This window comes from Cervus elaphus, chromosome 13 (assembly GCF_910594005.1).
Source record: "Cervus elaphus chromosome 13, mCerEla1.1, whole genome shotgun sequence".
Classification (NCBI taxonomy): Eukaryota; Metazoa; Chordata; class Mammalia; order Artiodactyla; family Cervidae; genus Cervus; species Cervus elaphus.
The window spans coordinates 44,264,862-44,279,520 of record NC_057827.1 but is presented as its reverse complement, the minus strand read 5'-3'; the positions used below and the strand labels follow the sequence as shown (position 1 = coordinate 44,279,520).

Sequence of the window (14,659 nt, the reverse complement as noted above, 5' to 3'; positions counted from 1 at the left end):
GATTTGTGTCATATTTTAAGACTCCACATATAAGTGATATCATATGGTATTTGTTTTTCTCTTTCTGACTTACTTCATTTAATATTGATAATCTCCATTTGCATCCATGTTGTTGTAAATGGCATTATTTCATTCTTTGTTATGGCCAAGTAGTATTTCATTATATATGTATGTGTGCCACATCTTCTTTACCCATTCATTTGCTGATAGACATTTATGTTATTTCCATGTTTTAGCTATTGTGAATAGTGCCGTTATGAACATAGGAGTGCACATATCTTTGTGAATTATAGTTTTGTCCAGGATTATATTCCCAGGAGTGAGACTGCTGGATCATATGGTAATTCTGTTTTTAGCTTTCTGAGGAACCTCCATACCATCTTCCATGGTGGCTGCACCAACTTGCATTCCCACCAGCAGTGTAGGAGGGTTCCCTTTTCTCCATACCCTCTCCAAGCATTTATTTGTAGACTTTGAAATGATGGTCATCCTGACCCTAAGTCAATTTAAATATAAAGTTAACTAGAAAAAGAGACCACCTCCTTTTGTCTTTCATGTACTTATAAAATTTCTGAATGTTAACTATTTAGAGTATGACTTCTCCATTCCTAAGCAGACAGCGACATTGCTTTTTCTCCTTTCGTAACATCTTAATTAGCCTTGTCTTTGCATAAAGGGCTCTCCTGAAGGCCTGAGTGCCAGCCACTTTGACAGATATAGTTTTGTGAATTGAATGTCTCCCACAAAATCAAATGCTGAAGCCCTAATCCCCAATGTAATGGTATGTTTTAAAACCTTTTATTTTATATTGGAGTATAGTTAATACTGTTAAGTTTCAGGTGTACACCAAATAATTCAGTCATACATTTTATATATTTATATATATATATATATTCTTTTTCAAATTCTTTTCCCCTTTAGGTTGCTATAGCAGAGTTCCCTGTGCTATATATAGTAGGTCTTGTTGGTTGTCTGTTATATAATTTTTTAAAACTTCAAAAGTTTATTGTACTATAATTGCTTTACAGTGTTAATGTCCGCTGTGCAGCAAAGTGAATCAGTTTCCATATATACGCATGTCCACTTCCTTTTAGATTCTTTCCCGTTTAGGTCACCACAGAGCACTGAGTCGAGTCCCTTGTGCTATCCAGTAGGCTCTCATTAGTTATCTGTTTTATTCGTAGTGGTCTGTATCTGTGATCCTGTTTCTCCTTTGCAAATAAGTTCTTCTGTACCATTTTTCTAGATTCCATATATATAAGGCAATATTGTACCATATTTTTCTCCTACTTCACTGTATGAGTTCCGTTTTCTCCACACTGTCTCCAACATTTATTATTTGTAGACTTTTTGATGATGGCCATTCTAACTGGTGTGAGGCGATATCTCATTGTAGTTTTGATTTGCATTTCTCTAACAATAATGATGTTGAGTATCTTTTCACGTGCATGTTTTCTTTGAAGAAATAATCTATTTAGGTCTTCTGTCCACTTTTTGATTGGGCTTTGATGTTGAGCTGCAAGAGCTGTTTATAAAATTTGGAAATTAATCCCTTGTCAGTCGCATCATTTGTAAATATTTTCTCCCATTCTGTGGGTTATCTTTTCTTTTTAAAAATCATTTGCTTTGCTGCGCATAAAGGCTTTTGAGTTTATAGGTCCCATTTGTTTAACTTCATTTTTATTTCCATTGCTCTGGGAGAAGAACTGAAAAAGGTATTGTGTGATTTATGTCAAAAAGCGTTCTGCCTATGTTTTCCTCTAAGAGTTTTATAGTATCAGGTTTTACATTTAGGTCTTGAGTCCATTCTGAGTTTATTTTTGTGTATGGTGTTGAAGAATGTTCTAATTTGATTCTTTTACATATAGCTGTTCAATTTTCCCAGCACAGTTTATGTTTTTTCCCCAGTGTTATGGCATTTGGAGGTAGGTTTTTGGGAGAGAACTGGGTTTGGATGATGTCATGGGGTTGAGCCCCATGACGGGATTATTGCCTTTAAAGGGGGATGAAGGGACCAGAGTTTGCTCTCTGCTCCCCATATGAGGATACATGGCTCTCTGCAAATCAGGAAGAAAGTTCTCACCAGACACTAGCTCTGTTGGTCACTTGATCTTAGAATTCCCAGCATTCAGAATTGTGAGAAATACCTGTTTGTTGTATAAGCTACCCAGCCTATGGTAATTTATTACACCAGCTCAAACATACTTTATATACCCCAGGAATATGTCAATCATCTACATCACCTACAGTTATTTTTCTGGACCTTTGCTTTGGTTTGATGGACTGGCTCATGGTGGGTGGCGGTGCAGAAAGAAACAGTTCTGTAAATCTTGTTTTATCCATTATCAGGATGCTGTCTGTAACACTGAAGATTCCTCTTGGTGAGGCTCATTAAGAGGAAAAGCTCTCTGGCCTTTATAATAGAACAACTGTTTCCTCTGGAGAGACTGGTTTGCTTTTTATCTTATGGCTGTCCTGAGATACATGACTGATCAGTGTTCATTTTTAGTGCTGCATTTCACACAGAGAGGAAGGTGAGTATCAAATTTAACACTTACTTTTACATAATATTTAGAAGTGTACAGGATAAATGTTTTGTATTTATCTGCTCCAGATGTTAATGCTTGACTTTGCCATTATATAAAGGAGATATAAATGATAAAATGTACACAGGTGTGCCAGAGGGAGAAGGGACATTAAAGTGGCTTTTAAATCTAGACGCAACATAGGAAAAAACTATGGAAAGGTAATTTTACAATTAAAATGAATAAAAGTAGGAGATTCATGAACCGATCAAATAAGACATATATTCTTAAAGTTTCACTAGTTTCAATCTAATACATTGGTTATTATATTAATATTTTAACATTATCTTCAGCAGAGCTTTCCTTCCTTCCAAAGTACTTTCATTCTCATTTGTAAAACATAACAGATGTTCTACAATGTTAAAATATATTTCTGAAATGCTTTATTTTTTTAATCAGTATACATTATATTAAGTATAGAATTTCCTTAAAAATTAACAAATACCTCTAAGTTTCACCATTAGGACATTGATATGGAGAAGGAAATATCTGGCTCTTTAGACTTTTTACATTTATTCAAGTTCTAAATAGATTCTCTTGTTATGGTTCTTCTGTGCTATTTTTGTCCAAGTTGTGACAGCTAAAACAAAAGATAAATCATAAATATTACTTTTTTAATCACAAAAGAAACTTAGGTATTAAATCACCTTAAATGCACACTTTTATCATGGTAAAATTTAGGCTATTTCATGCATTGTATTGTATTTTAGAATAATACATTTTCACTCAATATTCACTAACTCAAATGTTTCAGATTTATAGATATTTAAAAACTGTTATGGTGAAAAGATGTGTAAACATTATATAGGAGCAAATTCAAGTAATAGAAAACAAAAACAATTAAAAAATATTAACTCAGTATGAAAATGTAAAGAAAACATCATGTGTGACTTCACTGATGACAATTCACTTTTCTATATATTTTAATATGTTTGTAAAAGAAATTAGAAATGTATTAAATATATTTCTAAAGATCATTAAAAGGAAGGGAAAAGGATTTCAATTCTGGAAGGCTGGGTAAACTCCTATTGGACCAAGTCTCCCAGAGAAATTATAAATTTTAAACAAAACCAACTTCCTATAGGCAACAGGGAACGATGGAAAGAAGTTGAGTTCTGGAATAGGATCAACATTTGGAAGGAAGGAATAATACAGGCTGAGTTCTCTGGTTCTGTGGCTCTAAGCCTGAAGGCAGGCCACAGTTGGTACTATAGTAGCTGCTAAAATGGATAGAAAAACATAAGTCTTTCTGGCTTGAAAAACCAGAGAGGAAAGGGTTTGAGGGCAACTAAAGCTACTGGAAAGTGAGGGAGCCCCTAAGTCTGTATATAGACTTTTCCTAAATCTATGGTAAAACCCTGAACCACTTATGAATGAGAGAGACTTGAGATTTGAGCTCTTGCCAAAGAGACAGAACCTTGAGTCTGACCAACACTCTAGAGAAACAATTCAGTTTCTAAAATATAACAATGTAAAGGATATAGTATAAAATCAGTAAATATGAAGAAACAGGAAACCAGGGACCCAGTCTCTAGCAGGGAAGACAATGGAGACCAATAGTGAGTTGATCCATGTGTGGTAATTAATAGCCAGGTTTTAAAAGCAGTTAAGACAATATCCTCAAAGAAATAGTGAAAAATAGGCTCACAATGAAAGAAAAAAGGAAATCTCAGCATAAAAATGGAAACTGTAACAGATACTAAATTATTGAAAATCAATTATTTTGTGTGTGTGTGTATATATATATATGAAATTAAGAGAACTCACTGACAGCATACCTGAGCTACAATGACTACTAGAAAGTTTTTCAGTCAATAGAAATCAAAATCTGTAAGTGGGGATAAAGAGCACTGGAATTCATATCCATATAAATGCAAAAGATTTATGTCTTTACACATGACTGTTTAAAGCACAAACAACACTGTCCACTATTTTGTAAAATTAATGATGTATATAAAATATGACAACTGCATCATAAACGTTGATCTATATGGTTGCAAGGCTTCCACATTTAATACAAGTGGCATAATAACTGGTCTATTAACAGTTAAAGGTATATATAATATGATTTCTAGAGCAACCCTAAGTTAAAAATGCAGAGATGAATTAAAGTGGAATTCCAGAAAGTGTTCAAGTCTTACAAAGAAAGGAGAAACAGAAAAAACAGTAAAATGGTAGGCCTAAATCCAATCACAGTAATAATTACATTAGATGTTACAGACCAACACACTCCAATTAAAAGAGAGTATCAAAATGGCTTTTGAAAAAGAAAAAAACACTGTGGGTTTAAAAAAAAAGCTGACAAGATCCGACAATATTCTAAGATATGTAGATCTTGATATAATATATATACACACACACATATAAGATATAGGCTTTAAGTATAATATGCTTGATATATAAGATATATGCTTTAAATTCACAGACAAAAGTAAACAGATGGAAAAGTTATAAGATGCAAACAGTAAGTGTAAGAAGGCTAGGGTGGCTTTATTAGTATCAGATAAAGTAGATTTCAAGACAAAGAGCATTACTAGATATGTAGAAAAATATGGGCATAATGATAAAAGAGCCCACTCATCAGAATATACAACAGTCAAAACTCTGTATCTACCTAATAACAGAACTTAAAAGCAAACATTGACAGAACTAAAGGAAGAGACAATTCCACAATCACAGATGGAGATTTTTGATACCTGATAGAACTAGACAGAAAAAAAATCAATAGATATAGAGGATCTAACTAATGCTATCAACTACTTTGACCAAATTAATATTTACAGCTCTTCCTTCAAGTTCTTCATATGGAATGTTTAGCAAGAAATACTATATGTTGGTTTAGAAAAGGAATTTAAATTTTCAAACAATGAACTTACATGTAAAATGTTCTATGACAACCAAGGAATTAAATTAGAAATCAATAAGTTATCTAGAAAAACCACAAATAATTCAAACAACAATAGATCTCTTTACAAGGGCTAAAGAATAAACCACCAGGTAAGTTAAAAATATTTCAAATGATAATACAAATATATCAACATTTGTGGAATGTGTCTAAAGCAGTGTTTGGGAACAGTTTAAGCTTTATGGCTTTCAAAGCTCATTTTAGAAACGAAAAACTAAAGTTAATGATTTAATAATTATCCAATATCAGACAGTAAAAGAAGAACAAGATAAACCCAAAGTAATCAAATAAAAAGTAGAAACCAATGAATAGAAAACTAAGAGAGAAAATTAGCATTAACACCATCTAGTTCATTGAAAGGATTAACAAAATTCAGAATCTTCTAGTTAACCTAACCAAGAAAAGTTCCATTTGTGATGTTATAGAATACACAAGACTCATCTATGGTGGGAAAACATCAAGACAGTGTTTTGGGAGCAAGTTTTGACTAGGAGCAAGCCCTGACTGGCAAACGCCATAAAGGAACTGTGTAAACTTCTGTACCTTGATACAGGTTTGGGATACTCAGGTGAATAATACATCTGACAAAGGCAGGAATGTACACTTAAGATATGTGTATTTCACAGCTATAAATTTTACTTCCAGAGAGAAATACAACACCACCTAAACAAATAATGATATCTAGTGAATGATACTGGCACTGATGTATTAAGGGGGAAGTGTACTGATATCTGTAATTTACTCTGAAATTAAGCTGCAGCAATGAACAGAATGGAAAGATGCACAGGTGCTTATAAAGCAAGTGCAATAAAACGTTAGTGGGGAATGTAAATGTATTCACTGTAACTTCTCTCCAGTTTTTCTGTATATCTGAAATTCTCATAATACCAGTGGGCTACCACATTAAGGTTAAGAATAAAAGAACCATATTATAGTGGGTAAGAAAGTTGTGCTGGAAAAAGGTGCTAGGAAGAGATGCTAAAAATGAGCAGAGGGTACAGTTATGATTTTTATGATAGCCAAGGCAAAGGTGAGTACATATTACTGGTCAGCCTACTAAGCCTCTGAGGCAGTTTAAGCTTTAGAAAGCTGAAGTTAATATAAGTACTGAGAACATTAGTGGGAACAATAGTAAAATAATGTAAAGACCTTCTACACCTCAGCTACTGCCATCACTGACTTTCAAGGTGAATGACATTCTGTTGTATCAATCCCTCAAGAAACTTAATTTCTCAGTCCAATTTGTAATATGCTTGGCAAAGTCAGAAATATGGACAGTATGTCAAGGAAATGCTGGACTGAATTTTGCCTAAGCGAGTACACTACTCCAATAAAAAGTTTTGGGATAATGGAAATAACATTACATACAAGAGTTTCCCTTATAGTTGTCCATAGCAAAACCTTATATTCTTCTAGTTCTGTGGCTTTTAGTTTCAGCTGGTTCAGATTAATAGGATTATCTTGCTCTCTTTTGAAAAATACAACAGCAACTTAAGGTATGTTACAGAAACAAACTAAAAAGTACACTTTACCTGTTTTATGAACTGTGTAGCATTAAAAAGTTCACTGCAGCCATATAAAATATGCTTGCCTTGTTTCCCCTGTAAAAAATCAAACACAGAACTCAGATACAAATAACAAGTAATATTTTCAATATTCCCAAGAAGAGGGGTTAAACATAACAGGACTTTTTGTTATTCTTAAAGGTTTTATTTTCCTTTAGGGTGAGTACTGGATTTTAGTGTACATCTATCTATCCTAAAATTACTTGAAATAAAGTGGTGAAATGGGCACATTTTTTCCTTTCAAAATATGTGTTAGGCATGTTTCTAGTGCCATTTACACTGAAAATAGAAGGAACGTGATGAGTGACCCATTTCATGGGAGCAATAATTATAAAATCTTCAGCCAACATTCTATGTAGGACTGTAACTACTTGAGGAAAACATTTACAGTTTTGTTAACACTGAAAGTAGAATATGGTGTGAGTAGCATGGATTGTCATTTAAGACTCATCTGTGATAATACAGTATTTATATGTCAATATACCCTATTCCATTCTGTAACTATGAATTTCATCCTTAATCTTGACAGAATGTTGGCACCCAGTGACAAGCAGTCAAAACTTTTTGACTGGAGAATTTGGTAAGTTCTTAATGCTGAAATTCTTATATGTATTGTGAACTGGAAGGTAAATCTGTAAGTTTTCTTTTGTAATGTACAAACCAAATGTGGTTAATCAAGGAACCAAAAGAATTACGGCTTTGCAACACAAGAGAAGGACATTTGTTTGTGATGTATGAGCTGAGTAACCATTGCTGGCTGACATTCTCTGAGAACAAGTAAAACAAAAGTCACATCTCACCTTTTCTTCAAAATGAGATGGTATGTGTAGCCATTAAATAGGGCCATGTAATTGGGATTCTTGAGGCTATGCTCACATGAGGGTAGGAATACACAGGGAAACATTAGAGGGGTCCAAAACTGCTAGTTCCCAGAACCTCAGCTCAGTAATGTAAGACACATTTCATTTTCAATTGTGAACCACCAGAATACCCTGGTGTCAGGAGAGCCCCAGTCTTGTCCAAGGAGGGATCTTTTATTCCTCTCTGGTCACACAGCTCCAGTCAGGCTGCATGACGAGGCTCAACAGCAGAAACAAGAAAACATGATCGCAACCAAGTGAAATCATCAATCTACGTTTTCCATTAAGGAACACTGACAAACTAGTACAAGCTGCCCCCTGGTCTATCTTGGACTCTAGCACATGCCTACTTTAATCACTAGTTAAAACATTTCATTCAGGGTTGGCCAAACATCAGCACAAGGGTATCATTAACTAGCTGAGATTAATCTTGTGCTTATATAAGTACATTCCCTCTCCATCCTTGATCAAGCTTTCTTAATTGGAATTATTTGTCACCATTTTTCATCCTTTATAGCATTTGCAGAATATAAAAACAAAGATAAACACAAAACTCTAATCTTCTGTGTCATCTAGTGAGGTATAGTTATAATTTTTAACACTGCAGTTTAGTAATATTTCAGTGTAAAATTTATTCTTAAAACTATGTACAAATTTGATATTTCTTCTTTCCATTAAAAACTGAACTTTATGAATGTACCAATAACTTAATTCAATGCAACAATTAATTATTAACTAAATCTAGCTTATTCCCTAGCCAGTCACCTTCCAACAAAAGAACAATTGGTCACTGATATCAGTATTATCAAACATCTTGTTAAAATCAATCCAATTAATTTTATCAAATACATTGTTATACCAAATAGCAGTTACATTATAAGTCAGACTAACATCATTACCAGATAAATCAGCTAGAATTCTTACAGTATTTTCTTTGCCTTCCCAACAAAAATGGCACTTGCTCATTTTGTGAATTGGTATAAATCAAGTGCCATATTAGGTAATTCTCAATTACAAGTCTCTCAGAGCCATAGGCATAAGTTTTGTTTCATACTACAAGGTTGCATTACATAGGTTTCTAATGTCATGAGGTAGGCTGTCACAGACCTACTAGCTCAGTTTCCCGTAAATGGGCCTGAAATGATAGATAGATGAACATTATGCAGAACAAAGGAAACAGTAATAAGACCAAATGGGATTAAAAAACCAGAATTCTCATGATAATTAGACTGTATGGCTTAGTAGCTACTAAACATTAATGGCTCTATTAAAAACCCACTGGTAACCTTAAACTGAACAGGGAAAGATAGGATGCTCTGCCCCCTAAAATCAGGAAGAAGATAAAGAGGTCTGCTGTGGACTCTTCTATTGCTAGAAGTTAATAAGTTCTAGCCAGGGTGGTTAAGCAAGAAAAAGGAATAAAACATCCTGAAAGGATAAGGAAGAAGCTTATTCACAGATAACATGATATTGTTTATAGAAAATCTTAAAAATCCATTTAAAAAACTATCAGAAATGATGAGTTCAATAGGGTTGCAGGACATAAGATCAATATACAAAAACGAATCAGATTTCTATACAATCACAATGAACGATCCAAAAATGAAGACAATTCCTCTGAATCTGTTTGGACTGTTTCTTCTTTTCACCTGTGTGTAAGCTGGGATTAATGGTTTCTGCATCTGCACCTGTACTAACTAGTGGGTAACAGTCCTATAAACTCGCTACTTCCTATGTCTGGGAATGAAGAAAGGGAAGTACTGCAGTCATACTGCTGCCACTAGGGATTCGAGTCACGCTGAATCTGATGGTCTTCTAAACCCGCGGCCAAATTTGGGTAAGAATTACTGACACATGGAAAGATGGAGAAGTTTTGATCCTCAGAAATGGAGCCAATAGGTAAATATTAATAATAAAAAAAAGCTAACATTATCATGGTACCCTGCAAGAGGTTGGAAGCAAGAGAATAATACTCTTAGCTATATTTACAGATGCCCACAACACCTGCAGAAACAGCCTCCTTTATTTGAAGCTGAAGGTCCAAAATGGCTTCTGGGAGGTTTATGAAAGATTTAATCTGGACTTACTCATGTGCTATATCTTGATGATGTTAACAACATCTAGGGGATAAACACCCAGAATAATTCTAATACTTGCTTTTGTTTTACATATTCTCATTTTACAGGTTTTATATATTCCAGAGGACCCCTTCTGGGAGGCAAAATTAGGATATTGTTGCTGCTCAAATGTGTGTAGAAGAATCTGTTCAACACAAGAGCCAAAGTCCACTGTGTAAATATGAACCCAGGTGATCATCTGTTAAGAATAGTACCTGAGATGGAGACATAAAACACCTGTTACATGGCTGATGGGTCACAGTATCATGTGCCCCACTACCTGTACACCATGTTTTGGTGAATGGAAGGCAATAACAAGTTAAAAAAATATTTTGTAAACTGAAACCAAGTAAAGGATAACTGGATAACTTGTTGGGCTTACTATCTACCACTGATAACCCTGAAGTTCTTCTGATGCAGGTGACTGATTGGGGAAAGAACTAAATTCACAATTAATTGTTACACTTATTCATTTCACAAAATTAAAATTTCTGTGGTAGAGACAGGTAAGCGTTATGAGGTTTATGCATGATTAAAAAACAAGTTTACACTGAACTATTTGGTAAACTGCAAAGTTTCTTTTAAAGTTACACCTGCATTTCAGTTACACTACACAAATGATTATTATTTTGGTTTTATCCCTGTTTTTCTGGTCTGTAATAGGTTAAAAAAAAAATGCAGAAGGAATGCTGACAAATGTAATTAAGAAAAGTTACCCAAGGATGGGATTTCAGTACAGGATTAATTTCAGCTGGTCTGTTGCAACCCTGTGTTTACCCTTAGGTACATACCTGGAACCAATCATGTTGTTGACCCATGGCCAACTCTAAATGAAACAGATTAACATAGTCTGCCCAAGGGTCACAGATAGACAGACCAGGGGACAACTTGCACTACCAGCTTGTCAGCACTGTTGATAGAAATTTTACAGATTCATGGGTTTTACACCTGGTTTCCGTTATATTCCCTTGCTTTTTGCCTTTGAGCCTGGTCATGGAGCCTGATTCTGGCTATATGAACAGATAAGGGTATAAAAGACATCTCTTTGTATTACTGTACACAGATCTGAGTGGTGGTCCACATTCTGAAGCATGTTCTATGCGACTGAGATAGGATCCCTGGAGGTACCTGATGATTTTGAAGTTCTGTGACATCCACCTATGTATTTTATTCTCCTGCTGTACAAAAACCTCAATATTTATTGATGTCTTATGTAACACAGGACAAGGAATAATCATTAAGTGAATAAATGAAGGTTATAAAATGTCACTGTAACAATAACTAGTTCTGCTGCCTCTACATTTTAAATGGCATTTTTGCTCTTCCAGTTACACCTTTCCCTTCATGTTCTTTTGCTTAGTCGTCTGTCACTCCCTGCTGCTGTTAGCTTTCAACAGCTACCTCTAAAGTGCCTATTTGCTGAAAAAGCAGACATTCCAAGTTTGTTTGAAGTATGTTGCTGACTTAGGTCAATAAGATGAGAGAAAAGTGCTTAATTTAGGTAAATGGAGTTCAGTAAATCATTTCACCAAGGGAGACTTTTTTGGGACAGGAGCTTATTTGGGGTGTCTAAACATTTAAAGTCAAATTAAGATAGATAGCTGCATAGTACATTACATCAAGAAGATACATTATTTTCCAGATCAAGTAAAATTTTAGGCCAAAATGAATGTGACATGGAAAAATGCTCATATATTCGTTGTTTTCTTATCTGCCAGATTTTTAAACTACCTCTAGAAAAGGGGTTATTTAAGAATCAGGAAAGCCATCAGAGACTGCTAATATGTTAAAGACATGGAACTGTGAAACCTCGAATGATAAAAGAATATGAACATCAAATGTACCTTTATGTAGTCAACCAGATTTTGATATTCAATGTAGTTGCCTCCTCCCACCACAAAAACAATTGCCTAAAAATGCAAATAGAAGAAAATAGATAAGTTAAAACAAACAGAACCATATTTTAGCTCTCAAGCAACATGGCTTTTAGTCTGGAGCCTATTCCACAACTTTTGCTAGTTAGTATTTTTTTTTAACCTAAGTGCCTGATGCTCCTTCAATGATTGAGAAATTTATTTTTTTTTAAAGTCTATAAATTTCTAATGTTTATTGGGTATTAAAATGAAGTAGAGATTTTTCAGAAACAATTATGAGGAAAATAAACCTCATCTTTCAATTAAACAATACCAAATAAATCCAAAGGGCTTTTTCTAAAAGTCATCTTTGAATTTATTGTTAATGAATCTTTAGTACACAGGATTGGATTTATCAAGACTGCCATACAGTAATCATCGTAAAGCCACAGGACAAAGATATCCTTCAAGACTGCTGGTTCACCTTTTCATCCTTCCATTTTAGGGACAGAGAATTTTTATATGAACTTACCTCTTGGAATGGATTTTTGTTTCTTGGAACTGAGCTGTAAGAACAAACAATAAAAAACCTATACTGAAAATTTCACCCAAAGCTTAAGGATAAAAAGGCATGGGAAATATATATATACACACACACATGCATTTTTATCTGTGTATTTACAATTCTTCTTAAGTGGGATTCAGAGAACAAGCTAGATGAGGTACATATCTCAGTGTCTAAAAGGGAATGAGGCAACCTGTTGACTTTAAAATTCTAGGAGAAGACTGGGAGGGAATAGGAAAGATGGAGCATTAGTAGTTCCCACGAGGAGTGGAAATCTGGGTATAAGGTAAATTGATAAAATATACGCTTTAGTGGTGCATGAAAGTCACTCAGTTATGTCCGACTCTTTGCGACCCCATGGACTATACTGGAGTGGGTAGCCTATCCCTTCTCCAGCAGATCTTTCAGACCTAGGAATTGAACTGGGGTCTCCTGCATTGCAGGCAGATTCTTTACCAACTGAGCTATCAGGGAAGCCCACTTTAGTGGTAAATTATTTGCAAGTTTTAGCACACTGGGCAGATTATAGTTTGTGGGTATCTACATTTGTGAAAAAACTATGCAAACACATGTATGGCAAGGATAACAATTTAGGAAGGAAAGGGGGGATGAAAGAAGGGATCTGTATTTCTCTGTAACTTCTTTATATATTAATATTTATTTCAAAAATACTTGGTGTCTAAGAGATCTTTTAATAAAGATATTTGCAAAGCTTTTGTGGGTCAAGTATATATTTGTTTTGAGTGCTAAAATAGGCTATACAAACAAAGATAACTTAGGTTTTCCTCACAAGCCATTTTTGAAAATCTCAACCAAGGGGAAAGAGCTATTATAACTGCTCAATGATTCAGTGACTGAGTCCACAGTTCCATCTTTTCCCCATTTCTGTGAGCTAGGTGAAAATTCCAGAAAGGGGGCCAGGAGCTGCCTAGCACCTCATATGTTTTCACTTCCTTCTAGAGTGCTTTAAGTTCCTCTAAGAGCAGACATGAGGAGAGGTGAGACTTAAGAGCACTGCACTACCAGTTATTAAAACCAAGATCTAACTGTGATGAAAGTTCAGGAGAAAGCTGAGTCTATTAAAAATGAAACTGTGTTTGTGTCTTATCAACATTCCTAATATTCCTTCTCATTATCATGAATAAACTATATATAGGGAAGACAAAGCATTTCTCAGAAGTTGCTAAGAAGCAAAATGTATCTAATGATAGAAATATAAGGAAGGAAAAAAATGCAAGCTTGAGAACATCAAACGTGCTGTAAACCCCCCATTTAAAAGTGTACAATCCGTGGTTTTTAGTATACTTAGAGTTGTACAACCATTACCACTGTCTGATTTTAGAACACTTTAATCACCCACCAAAGAAGCCCCATACCCCTTAGTGTCACTCCTCATCCTCTTCCTTCTATAATTTATTCTTTTGTCAGATTCTTTCCTACCAGCTGCAGCTGCTATCAGCAGCTTCTTTCGCAATGCCGGTATTATTTCTGGTTAAGTTCAGAAAAGAGAATAAACTTTTATGTTTCCAAATAATCTAATAATCAATTTTTTAGTGACTACATTATCTGATCTGACTATCTACAAAGATTTGAAAGCTTGGGATAAATCAAAGTTCGAAAGATCCCAAATATAAGGTATAGACAATAAAGAAGCTTCACCCAAGTTTTGGTGCTAAAGACCATCCGTCCATGAAGGTTTTTTCTCTGCTAATTTTATCCTTCTTTCTGTATTTTATACACTATTATCAAACCACTAGAATTACGTTAATATCTTACCACACCACGTTTGTCACAAAATACAGAAATTATTTGCAGAATGTTTCACTGCCAAAAAGGACGACTCACAGCAATAGTCCCCAGGGGCATAGATTGTATAGGAACCGACAACTGGTATCCAACATAAAGTTCTCATCATTTGGTCCAAAATAATTATTCATTCAAAAGCACACAAATTATCCAAATTCTCCTTTTCTACACATAAGATTGTAATACCCTCATCATTTCATTAAAAACAACAAGCATCTAAAGTACTTTTTTTTCTGTATATATACTTGGAAGGAAAAGCATCATGTTAAGTATAATTACCAGTGATTACTTCTGGATAAAGAGATTCTACATATTATTTACTTACTAGTTTTCTATACAGTTTGAATTTTTAATAATAAGCAATTACTGATTTATAACAAAAAAATCAATAAAAGTTATTTCC

General features: G+C 34.4%; 1 protein-coding gene and 1 long non-coding RNA gene across 3 annotated transcripts in view; one reads left to right on the top strand and one right to left on the bottom strand.

Annotated features, from left to right (window-relative positions):
- Nucleotides 1-10,238, top strand: part of LOC122706310 — a 53,672-nt gene extending 43,434 nt beyond the window's left edge. Inside the window, exons 2-4 of the long non-coding RNA XR_006344368.1 lie at nt 2,350-2,534; nt 7,585-7,635; nt 10,101-10,238. This is a non-coding gene — a long non-coding RNA (uncharacterized LOC122706310). The remainder of the gene's footprint in view (nt 1-2,349; nt 2,535-7,584; nt 7,636-10,100) is intronic.
- Nucleotides 2,788-14,659, bottom strand: part of SCFD1 (sec1 family domain containing 1) — a 112,852-nt gene continuing 100,980 nt past the window's right edge. For both annotated transcript variants that reach the window (XM_043921441.1, XM_043921442.1), the window contains exons 22-25: nt 12,418-12,451; nt 11,877-11,942; nt 7,023-7,091; nt 2,788-3,165 (exon numbers count right to left, since the gene is read on the bottom strand). In XM_043921441.1, the coding sequence (XP_043777376.1) occupies nt 3,142-3,165; nt 7,023-7,091; nt 11,877-11,942; nt 12,418-12,451 (193 nt within the window). In that variant the 3' untranslated portion in view covers nt 2,788-3,141. The remainder of the gene's footprint in view (nt 3,166-7,022; nt 7,092-11,876; nt 11,943-12,417; nt 12,452-14,659) is intronic.